Below are 12,154 nucleotides of genomic sequence, written 5' to 3'. Positions count from 1 at the left end.
ACAAAAAAGAACGATCGTCCCCAACACACAAGTGTTCTATGCTTATGAGTCTTGTTTCAACAACTTTAACTCCAACTTAACCATCAATTAAAAGATGTAGGGTTTCATCACAAAAAGCCTTAGTAATAATGGGAGTGAACGTCCCACGTACGTAAACTGTTTATTATATAATTAGTAATGAAATCATTCAATATAAAGAGAATTTAACTTCATGAGATTTTCAATGTGAGACTTGCATATATATATATATATAGTTTTTTTAATTTAATTACTATTAGACACATATATATACATATATATTTTAATTTTATTATTATTAAGGGGAGAGAGACTTCGAAAATTTTACAATTAGAGAGAAGAGAGTTCTGAACCCGAAACGCATAGGTGAAAAACCAACACCCCTATCTGCTAGGATATTGAACCACATGTAATGCGGGACATATATATGCTTCAACCTGATCGCCTAAGTAGATGTATATATGTCTGTTACATGCTAATGAAATTTACTCATGTCGTCAAGTTTTGATCATAATGATTTCATTTACCATCATTATGTTTTTATATGTATATTTTAGTCGGGGATGTGGGAAACAATATTATGAGGCTTTTTTAACCATGGGATGACCTAGACCTCAAAAATCCCCTCCATCACATCAAAATGTTGCACACCCACAAGGCAATGAGCGTCACACCAGGCTGTGATGGGCACTGGGCAGTAGTGGCATGCGCGAGAGCAAGGAGAAAATGTATTTCACTTACTCATTCACTTCACTCAAATTTTACATCCCAACTTCCTATTTCAATCCCTCCATCCCAACCATCGCTAAGACATGTCCACCAACAAATTTTTATACTACTAAACTTGTATACCTCATCTACCCAAGGATTTTCTAGTTCCGTCACAGATTATAACCCCCTCAAAAGAAAATTTTTGGCTCCGTCGATGTTCATAACAATATATTTTCTTTCAAACAATAGATTTTATTGAATTAAACTCATAAACTAGCGTCTTTTTGGTAATCTTAGGCCATTAATTCGGTCCGATTAGTTAACGGGCAAATATCACCATGTTCGTTTCTAGTTCACGGGGCAGATAAGGCGAGGACACACTGAATAAAGCACGGGGTGTAGTGCATGGTATAAAATCCACAGAAGGAGAGTGAAAGACCATCCAACACTGACTGAAAGCAAAGGTTCTAATCTTCTTTCTTTCGTGCGTTTCAAGCGTCCCGAAAATACTGCAAAATCAGCCGTTGGATCTGATCTGATCAGATCTGTCTTGTTGATGAAAAAGCCTGCTGCACTTTTACCCTTAAGAAGCATCCATTGATTCTCTCTCTCTCTCTCTCTCTCTCTCTCTCTCTCTCTCTCTCTCACAACAACAACGACACACAACTCCTCAACGACAATATTGAATATATAATTAATCATTTGAAAGCTTTCTGGTGTGGTATGGATCCTTAAAATCCTCCGTATGCCAAAATTACCCCTCCAACAATAAAAGGGCTAAATATAATTATGAAAAATATGTTAAATATAAAAACTGATTACTTGGGATGTCCAACTTGCATGAGCAATTCGAATTTTTAACATATTCGTTGTTATTTCGATTCAAATAATAGTCTTGTTTTCACCGGTTTCACCTATCCAATTGTTTTAGAATAAAAATATGAGAATTATTGACATTCTGCCGATAACGTTAGCTCTTCGCTTTTGTAAGTGATGAAAACTTCATAAAATTCATAGAGCGAGAATGAATTGTAGAATTTCAACCTAGAATCATTATTTTCTAACAAATAATAAGAATTGGACCTTTTTTTTAATATTAGGGGATGGAGGATTCAAACTTATAACCTCTTTCAACATTGAAAAGAAAAGTATCACTAGATTAATAATTAGTTGATGGTAAAAAGTGAACATTGGATTCGTCTTTCTCGTAGACCACACTAACCATATTTCAATAACATATTCACTATGAGCTCAAACAACATAATTTCACTTTGTCTATATTCTTCACTATTTTGATGTTCGCATCTTAATTTATTCTTGAGCAGAAAAAATATATTATCGCATAGCGTACTCCAACATTTCTTAGTTTTTTAACACAAAATGTATTACATTTCCTAGATTTCAAACACAAATTATGTTACAGTAAAAGATTTACAACTTAAGTGATTAAGAACATTTGCTTTTGCATTTGAAATCCTAAATCTGACTCTGCATCTCTCCAAACATAAAGGACACAAAATAAAATACATAAGAGTAAAAGTTGACTACTTTTACCAACTAAGCAAACTTGTGGTTTTGAGAAGAGGGAATGCCACCCAGAAAATTTCTGCAATTATCCAAATTTTGCTTCAGTTTTTTTTCAACGAAGCTCCAATTCCAATATTCTTGACCAACAGTGCTGGCTATTTTGGTAATTTCCTGTTGCAGGTGATAACCCATTTTCATATGTCATTCAACTGGTGGCATGTAGCATTCTGTTGGTAACATATCTATTCACTATTTTACTATTTTCCTTTTTTTTTTTTTCTAAAGCTTCTTCACTTATTCAATACACTTCACAGTTGGATTTTGTATTTAGAGGGAGAAACAGATAGACAAATTGCAGACTAGAGAGAGAGAGGAGAGAGAGATCTGGGGAGTGAGTGAGTTCTTGAATCCATGGCATCCAAGCTGTTACTGATTACAGTGTTCATCCTGAATGTCATTGCTTTTGGGCTCGCTGTTGCAGCTGAGCAGAGGAGAAGCTCTGTAAGTTCTCTCTTTCCCTTTTTTTTAAGCCATAATGTTGGTTTTTACTGGAAATGTTTTTCTGGGTTTGTGCAATATGTGTTCTTTGGTGATATATTATGTTTGGATGCTGAGAAAATGCAAGAAAATGTAGGAAACTAGATGCAGTCTGTGTCAATTGCTTCGGATTGAAGAAAATAAAAGCAACCCATTTGGCATTTGATGGGCCTAGTACTTTTAATTTTGTTATTCTGATCAATGAGGCTAAAAAATACATGGGTTCAATCAGAAACTTGAGAGCCAAGAGAATTGTGTTCTTGCTGATACAAATAATTTACTTCATAGCATGGTCAGATCTACTGATATTGCTTATTTTCTTTCTTGTATGTGTTGTTTCTGTTCATGCATGCATGTGATTTTCTTGGAGAATATGTTGGAGCAAATTGTATTGATCGCTGAAACATATGCAGGCAAATGTAATTGAATCATACAATAAATTGATTTCAAGAATAAGATGGTGTTCTTGAACCAAAAGCTTGTTTTGGGAGATTTTCTAGCCAAATAAGAGTGTTCAGAACTGTTGGTTGAGCATAAGAGTTGTGATTATTTGCAGGGGGGGTTGTAGATCAGTTGGTTAAGAGTCTTAAGACCATTCACCTTGGCACCCGATGCCCCGAGTTCAATTTCCCCCTCCCCAGTATCGCTTGTATCACAAAATTTTAAAAAAAAGAGTTGGGATTAATTTAGTATCCAAAAACTTCCTTCTTATAATTGTTGTTGATTCGGGAAGTAAGAATCCACAGAGCTTTTCCCTCCTCACCATATATTGAACGAATGAAATCTCGAAATGAGCCAAATAATATTTTACTAATCCTTCATTCTAAGGAGTTTTGCTGAAGGTTGGGCCCCTTGACAGTGCCCATTATATGACAGCAATTGCATCTTGCTATATACTATATAGTAATACAATAATTTTACTTGTCTAAAAAGTCGGTGCTTGTTGGCTATTGTTATAGCTTCCCACTAGGCAATCGCATTTTACTTAACCCATTGAGAAATCGAACAGAGGCCTTAAAATAAACCGGTTTCGCATCGTCATAATCATGCATAAACCAGTTTATCCATCCTCAATGTAATAGCTTAAAAGATAGTAGTACATTCGGCTTCCAGCTGATATATAAGAGGCAGTCCTTGCTGACAATCTATTTGTCGTTCATGACAGGCGAATGTTGTTCAGAATACTGAGTTAAATTACAACTATTGTGTTTATGAGTCAGACATCGCAACTGGCTACGGGGTTGGTGCATTTTTGTTCTTCTTGGTAGGTCAGGTCATTATAATGGTGGCAAGCCGATGCTTCTGCTGTGGGAAGCCATTGAAACCTGGAGGGTCAAGAGCCTGGGCAGTTATCCTTTTCATAGTCTGCTGGTAAGATTTATAACATGCTGAAAAAAATGTTGCCTAGTGGATTGAGTATAATTTATCGATTTAATTAGATCAATACATTTGTTCTTATAAATGCAGACTACGTTTAGATTTGAAGTTCCACGCCAGAATTTAAGGTTCACATCTTGCAATGGATTGTCATATGGATATGAATTACTTACACATTTTATTGATGGTACTCTTACCAGGGTCTTTTTCTTAATTGCTGAGGCATGTTTGCTGGCGGGTTCAGTGAGGAATGCCTACCACACCAAGTACAGGACCATTTTCGGCCAAAGCCCTCCAGATTGCCAGCAACTGAGAAAGGGAGTTTTCGGTGCAGGAGCAGCTTTCATTTTCCTCTCCACAATAGTTTCTGAGTTCTACTATGTTTGCTATTCCAGAGCCAGGGAAAGCTTCCAGCCGTACGGCGGAGAGGCTTCCGTTGGTCTCGGAACCTTTAAATGATTCCATCATCTTCGGAATCAACATGATCGACGATCATGATCCACAATATTTTGTATCAGATAATTTGACCATGTCTGGGATCCCACATTTCATGTTTTGAGTTGCATAAATGATGTCTCGAAGGGTTTGGTTCAGGTGAGTCTGTAATATAGTGGGGTATTAGTGTTTCTCATTTTTTTACACTACTGGTAAATATTTTTCTCTGATAGTCAAGCCCGGATAAAGGAGGAGAGAAGGGCGTCAGGTAGTCGACAGCCGGCACTCCTAGGTTACGTCGAATCCTTATGATAATGAATCCTGAATGAGGACTCATATAGCCAATCCTACTTAGTAAGAAAAGGCTTTATGATAATGAATCCTGAATGAGGATTCATATAGCCAATCCTACTTAGTAAGAAAAGGCTTTGTTATTGTTGTTGATTGTGAAATATGATATTAGTGACAGGAAAATACTTGCCTGTGACCTGTATTTGTTTCAAAAAAGTGAGCATTTGCTTTTGTGAAAGTTCATATTTTTTCCATATGATATTTGTTAATCGACGTGATCAATGTGGCGTCCATTTAATTAAATAATAAGCTTGTAACTTTCTACTAATCCTTGTATGCAATTAGCAAAATCTACACAATATATTACGATAGCTAATGTATGATCCTCAAGAAATTCACAAGATTTCATGGGCTTTTGTATGGTGATTTGTAGTGATTTACAAAATTATGTACTTATCGGGATAGGGCTACCGTTAGAGCACTTCCAATCACGCTCTCTATTTTTAAATTAAAAATTAACTTAAAAGACTATAAATTTAATTTAGAGAGTCATTATAACTGTGAACAATAGGTTTTAAATTTTTATTTAAAATATTTGGAAACTCATTGGAGATGCTCTTATGAAGACTAATCAATCAAATCTTTTTGTGTTGTACCCTCCAAACCATAACTAATCAACGATTTTGCTGAAATTCTGATGCAGTTTTGGGAACTGACTATAATATTTACACGTATTTAATATCATCATCATTTAATATCGAGATGGTGATTGTATTAAATACATATAAGTATTGCTAAATCAGTAATTTTGTTGTCATCAATAAGATATGAGCACGTTTATTAATGTTTAAGTAATAATTCAATCATTAACTTCTATATCATTTAGTTTACAAAATTTAGCCTATAAATTTAGTATTTCTATTATTCTCTTTCAAAATTGTATAATTGCAATCCAGCTCCTTTGGTTCGTGGAATGTGCTCTTCAGGAATGGACTCAAGAGTCCGAAGAAAAGAAAAGCCCTAAAACCTACAGGCCTGTACAGAGGTCCACCGCTACCATCCCTAACGACTACTACTTTCCACCTTTGACGTTAGTGAATGTGTCAAACTAATTAAAGCGCACTAGATTAAAAGATCAAGGGTGTGTGTGGAAATGCTTTTAAAATAATCGAAAACATTTTAGATAATAATATTTTTGGAATCAAATCTTAGTAAAAATACAAGTGAATCTTGGAAAAACACTTAAAGTGCTTCCTACAAAAATCACACAACGGTTGCTTATTTCAAAATGCACGTCAAGTGATTTTGAAACCTAAAACACTTCCATCAAAAACGCTTTCAGTCATTTTAAAATCACTGCCATACCGGCCCAAGCTTCAACCATTCAAGGTGATTATGCATTTCAAAAGTCGTGTGTAAAAATTGTCTAGGAATATTAAGTGTCCTTGCCTTGATAAATTGACACTAACGGAACATAAAAATATGATTCATATATTTCTCTTGAATCTCCTCACCGTAGTTTAATTCTAGGAAAACTTCTCTAGTAATGTTTTCGAAAATTAGTATTCAATGGTTGAATTGTGGTTGTCACGTGTCTCAACAATAACTTTTCGTATGTGACGTAACATTGTCACGTGGTGTTATTAATTTACATATCATAATACGGTGGACAACAAACTTATCTTCTAAAGTATAATATTAATTTATATACACTGCGTCGATTGGTGACAAAATGATTTCTTTTTTACTAATCTTGGAAGAGAACCACTAAACTATAGTCATACCCACATAATAATATCCAAAGGGCGAATTTGTGTCGGCTCAATTAGTTAGAAGTATTTACTCTTACCCCGAGGTCCTAATTCCTAATTCATCAAGAAGAATCTAGTCGAAATGGAACTAAGACAATATTATAAAATAAGCCAAGCAAGCCCTCATGCTCTCTTGTTCCTGGTTGGTTTCTAGCCAGTAGAATCGATATCGCTATCATCTCACACATACACATTGACATCTCTCAAACCTTATCTCACCTAAACGCCAACAACCAATGTTTAAGCCTTCGTGTGGCCTATATATCCAAAGTGTCAGTGTCAATTGATGCCTGCATGCAGCTTTTGAAAGTGTACCATTAGGCCATCGTCCTGCTCCATATCTTAACCCAAATGATGAAGTGATATTCGAAACTTTTACTTGCAATATAACCTGCTTGGCTATATTTTGTGAAAGTTTTTCTGCCACCCCACCCAGATCTGAGAATCCTCCCCTATCTCTCCCTCGAGGCCTCAAGTGATCACTGACCACGCATAAATCTGCAGAGATTTTAGGTCGCTGTTGTGTCACAAAAATTTGATTCACAATTCTGTACGAATATCGTCCGAGTTGAAGAAATATTCTGCACCAAAATCGTTTTTGAGCCCTATGACGACACCATCGACCAGGGACGAAGCCGATAGGTCTTGGGTTCCCTTGTACATTGTTGGGTTTGTGTGATGTTCAAATTCAATAAGTCTTGGGTTCGAAACTGTCAGTTAGACTAAAAAATGCTTGATTATAATCATATGCGCGTGAATGACTTTCAACTATTGATGTATATTTAAACTACTGTGAAAAGTGTAAAAATGCACATACAATTATCGTGACTTCCTATATGAAAATATGAACAATTAATTATTATTTTTCACACTAGTGCACCAACAAAAAAAAAAAAAAAAAAACAATTAGAAAAATAAAACTAGAAATGATTGATAATTTGGTTCATGTGTCAAAACAGGAGGCATATTTTCATCATTTGTTGAGCAGAAAAATTAGCGATGCTCTCCTAAATTGTCAAACTGCCAACCTCCAAATAATGTTTTTCCCCTCTTCAGCTTCTTCCTTTCTATCTTATTAATTTAGTCGGTATAGTACAGTGCACATGCAAAACTTTAAACATGCTAGAATATGTGACATTGTCATGTCCCCCTTGCAAAACATGATTGTACTTGCCACATGCTCTCAGTTTCTTGTTTTCTCTGCAGTTGCGGCACTTTTCTCTATTGGTGAGATAATACATGCATGCATGATGCATTCAATTAGGGAGATTAAGAAATTCTTTCTTGTAATTAAGATTTAGTATCAGCGGCATCATCATTCAATTAATAGATGTTTACTACTTGTTTAAAAAGTACACTAATTGTCTCATTATAAACTCGGATCACGAGATGAAATAGTAGAAATAGAGTATCTCTCCCAATTAAGGCATGTATGTGAGGGTATTTTGATCTTTTTAATGGCTGCCGTGGTGCAACATTGTAGTGGCCAGGGGACTTCGATACGAGCAAGTCAAATCGGAAACTTTAATCTGTGAAAAGTGTGTTTGACATATTTGATGAAATGAAGCAATGTGAAGGCTCCTGCTTTCTTTCAAATGCAGCCAAAATATACGTGCAAAAAAACCCTTTATTAGGTTGATGTATCTGCAATTTTTGCAGGAGTGATGATATGCTTTGCTATCTTCACCAGCTAATAATTCACATGCATATGACTCGTCAAGACATTGATCTATGGTATTATTTATTGTTATGGTCGTGCAGGCTTGCCAGTGCCGCTTCAATCCCATGCATAGTCATTTGAAGTTTTACAAATGGCTCCATGCAACCCAGTCAGTCAATTTGTATTCCACTGAGTACCATATATACTACAACCATTGTATCCTTGGAATATATATTTAAAACTTGGATTAGTCTACTCTTAAAAAAAAAAAGTAAAATAGTACTAGTATTCTTTAATCGAATAATGCTTTTGTAATGTAATAATTTGCACACATACGTGAAAATGAACTTTGTCACTATAATAATAAGGTTATTTTGTATTATTAACTATACTATCAACAATGAGATTGACAAACATTTAATGTTAATGTCATGTTGTAACACCATTAAACATGAAGTTAATGAGCCCAAAAGTGAATGATAATATTGTAACAGTCAACGTTTGTAATGTAATAATTAATGTTATATAACCTCACTGTTATAATGTTGTTTAACATGTAAACTTTGTGATTATAAAGTAACTATTAAAGAAATGGTACCATAAAATTTCCCTTAAAAATGATCAACATGATGAGCAACATAAAACACAGACATATCTTATATTTTCAAACATCATGACAAGAAAAAGTTTCTCTTCATTTTCTTAATCATCTTATTATTTTTAATATGAAGTTGTGAACCAAAAATAAGGAACTAAAACCGCGGTCTATAGATTTTGCAAATTTATGGACCAAAGTCCAAACCCTACCTTTTGTTTGGGACCTATATATCCTGCCGATGATACATTCAGGCACCTGAAGTTTTCAAACTAAATATCCGTAAATCTGTCACCACAGTAGCTTTCAGAACCATCTGATTCTTCTCACCTATTATCTGTCCTGGCAGTATATATATATATATATATATACACACAGACATCTGGTACTGTATATATATCAGAGGGTATTTTGATTTTGATATGAACATTGCTGATTTAAAATTCATGAAAGTTGTGTATGTATCAAAATATGTAATCCCCATGATCCGCTGTCGTATCAGCAAATTAGTATAGGATCTTCTTCGTGCTCCTGAAGCAGTTATTTAACTTTGTAGTTTTGTTATGATTTTTCTGTCTTTCATCACATGAATGGATGATTGCTGAATAATTAAATTAATTTAATGACCGGCTGGTTGATTAAATAAATTTAATTAGTATCTCCCGCATTATCATTACTGAGTGGCGCTCATGACAATCTGATGACGAGAACATAAATAAGTGCATATTGTACAAGACCACAAGTTTTACATAATTAACTAATTAATTTAAATGATGGGATTTCAGTTTTACTTCTCCTCAATGATATCATGTATATACTTAATCAAGAACCTGTTTCACGCATAAACAGGCTGTTTAGAATCAAGCCACGTGGTGTGTTTGTTTATATAATAAGATGATAATTATGTTTCTAATACGTGGGTTAGTCTTTTAATAAGTTATCATAATTAATCAATCTTAATGATGATTGTGGAATGACAATGTGGTCGCCGCTGATCAAATAATCTTTTGAATTAAAGGTAATGGGGGCATTGTGCCATTAATAACCTGCCTTATTTGGTTTGCAAAATCTTGTAGGTCATAAGCAAACTAAAAACAAAAAATTAATTACAAATAAATATATACTTGCAGTGTAGCATTGGATCCATTTTGTTTTAGGTGGTAGGACAAGAGGATGTTAGCTAGTTAATTATTATGTGCCATTATTTATAGCTTAATTTCAAATAATTTAAGCAGATTTGAGTTTAGTCAAGTTGGTTAGAGTTGTTGTTTGAATCTCTTTCCTAATAGTTTAAAGGTTAATTGATTTGCCCCTTGAAATTGTAATTTCGTGTCATTTTACTCCTTGACTTGTTTTGTCACACTCCACCCACCACCACCCCCCCCCCCCCACACCAAGCCCCAACGCGAAAACTGTCATTTTTCATATCAATTCGTCTCAGTTCACCCAATTTTTGTCAATTTCATCAAATAGACCTTAAAGTAGAAGGTAGTATGAACATTGGTTGTCGACTGAACTTAAGGACTAGATTCGCAAGTCTAAATTCCTTTCTACTCTTTCACTTATCGAAAATTTGTTTCTCCAACTTTTCTCGCCACAATTCACATGCGGTTTGATAAATATGAAATGTCCACAAAACTGCCACGTCATCAAGCATGGGGCTTATTTCTAACCACGTAAAAATGAAATGTCCTAACTACTATTTAATTTCATCAATTTGACGGAACAAACGTAAAGGGGAACTGAAACTAAATGAGACAAAATATAGCAGTTTTAGAGAATAAAGTAAGACAAGCTAAGTTCTCAAGAAGCACATTAATTAATAAGCCTAATTTAAATGAATTTAACACGTAATATCGCTGGCAAAAATTTGAAGTTTTAATGGGAACAAGAATGTTAAGTAATTCTTCTCATCATGCCCATTATTGCACTTGTCATTTGTCAAGTCCCATTATAGCAAAATCTACAGAACAACAGTTATCACGGATGAGGTTAATTTTCAAGTGCAAGAAACTCTGTGGTTTGAGGAGCCTCTTGATTTGCCCCAGGATATTTTGTTTGAGGATTGTCTCTAAGTTTTATTGTTCATATGAGGATAGGTTTTCTGTTGTGCGGATCACTCTTTTTCCCTTTGATCGGCTTGAAATCTCCAACAAGATTTTTATTGAAGCTCATTATGCACACTATCCTTAGTTTGTACGTTCCTTTACTTGGTTTAATAAATATCGAACCTTTTTCAAAAAAAAAAAAAAAATCAAAATATGTTATATTCCTAGGTAGGTTTATGAAAATTAAAATCAATTTAGATGAAATTGAGAAGCACTGTCATCATATGGTGATGTTTCTGTCAAAAAAAAAAAAAAATTTATAAAAGCGATAGTAGAAAAAGAAAAATTCAAATTCAAACTCAAAACTTAAAATAATAAATAAATATTTTTAACAAATTAAACCATAAATTCATACCATATTTTTCACAATATATCATATAAATAAATTGTGCATAACGTAATTTTGATTAACAGCGTTGATAATCTACGGACGCAACGGATGCTATTGTGAGGCACTGAATCCTACTTTTAAATTCCATAATTTACGTTTTCAACATTTGGCATGATTATGTTTTCTAGCATATATGTCAGTTCAAACAACTAACAACTAACAACCAGGAAGTAAAACAATTCGTATGGTGGCGGTGGCTCATTGGATGGCATCGATATGACATTAGATTAGAGAAAGGATTCTTGCCGGATTCTATTTGTGAGGATCCTAAGGATCCTCCAATCACATCCATTTGTTGTGTATCGTGCAGTCAATTTTCGTCAAGTACTGTTTATATTTAATTTTAAATATAAAAAATTTACAATAATTCTTAACCGAATGATGTACGATAAACGAATGTGATTTAAGGACTGCCGAAGTCCTCACAAAGAGAAGCTGGCGAGGATCCTCCCTCATTACATTAAGCCACTTGTCTTGAATATATATGTTCATTTCTTGATCAAATGCATCCTTGTTTTGAATCTAGTTGACAAGCTATTCAAGATGCTAAATTGTTATTGTCAAACGAAAGGAAACCTCTTATGAAACATAGTATATGAGATCAGTTTTTTCATTTGTAATTGTTGATCATGTGAATTGTTTTTCAATATATATCAAATTTATAGCATGATAACATAGAGAATGATTTATATA

At 34.2% G+C, this 12,154-nt stretch overlaps 1 protein-coding gene across 4 annotated transcripts; it reads left to right on the top strand.

The window, feature by feature from the left end:
* Positions 1 to 2,318: 2,318 nt before the first annotated feature.
* Positions 2,319 to 5,150, top strand: LOC137716370 (uncharacterized). Of its 4 annotated transcripts, XR_015960538.1 has the most exons (5): positions 2,319 to 2,489; positions 2,588 to 2,757; positions 3,959 to 4,164; positions 4,371 to 4,959; positions 5,022 to 5,150. XR_015960538.1 is itself a non-coding variant. In XM_068455814.2 (3 exons), exons 1-3 carry the CDS (start codon positions 2,668 to 2,670, stop codon positions 4,627 to 4,629), a joined length of 555 nt encoding a protein of 184 aa, XP_068311915.2. In that variant the 5' UTR covers positions 2,533 to 2,667; the 3' UTR covers positions 4,630 to 5,150. The 4 variants fall into 4 exon arrangements, 1 of the variants encoding a protein (XP_068311915.2); XR_015960536.1 differs by lacking the exon at positions 2,319 to 2,489 and having other exon boundaries at positions 2,533 to 2,757; XR_015960537.1 differs by lacking the exon at positions 2,319 to 2,489 and having other exon boundaries at positions 2,533 to 2,757; positions 4,371 to 4,969; positions 5,031 to 5,150.
* The last annotated feature ends 7,004 nt before the right edge of the window (positions 5,151 to 12,154 follow it).

This window comes from Pyrus communis, chromosome 3, assembly GCF_041283825.1.
Source record: "Pyrus communis isolate YQ-2024b chromosome 3, ASM4128382v1, whole genome shotgun sequence".
In the NCBI taxonomy this organism is placed as follows: Eukaryota; Viridiplantae; Streptophyta; class Magnoliopsida; order Rosales; family Rosaceae; genus Pyrus; species Pyrus communis.
The sequence above is the reverse complement of the archived record's forward strand: the minus strand, read 5'-3'. Positions and strand labels throughout refer to the sequence as shown.

What these genes read in the sequence shown, in the direction of transcription:
- LOC137716370 (XM_068455814.2), top strand. Translation starts at nt 2,668, where the DNA reads ATGGCATCCAAGCTGTTACTGATTACAGTGTTCATCCTGAATGTCATT. An exon ending in CTGAGCAGAGGAGAAGCTCT is followed by an intron (nt 2,758 to 3,958) that starts GTAAGTTCTCTC and finishes CGTTCATGACAG; the next exon opens with GCGAATGTTGTTCAGAATAC. An exon ending in ATCCTTTTCATAGTCTGCTG is followed by an intron (nt 4,165 to 4,370) that starts GTAAGATTTATA and finishes TACTCTTACCAG; the next exon opens with GGTCTTTTTCTTAATTGCTG.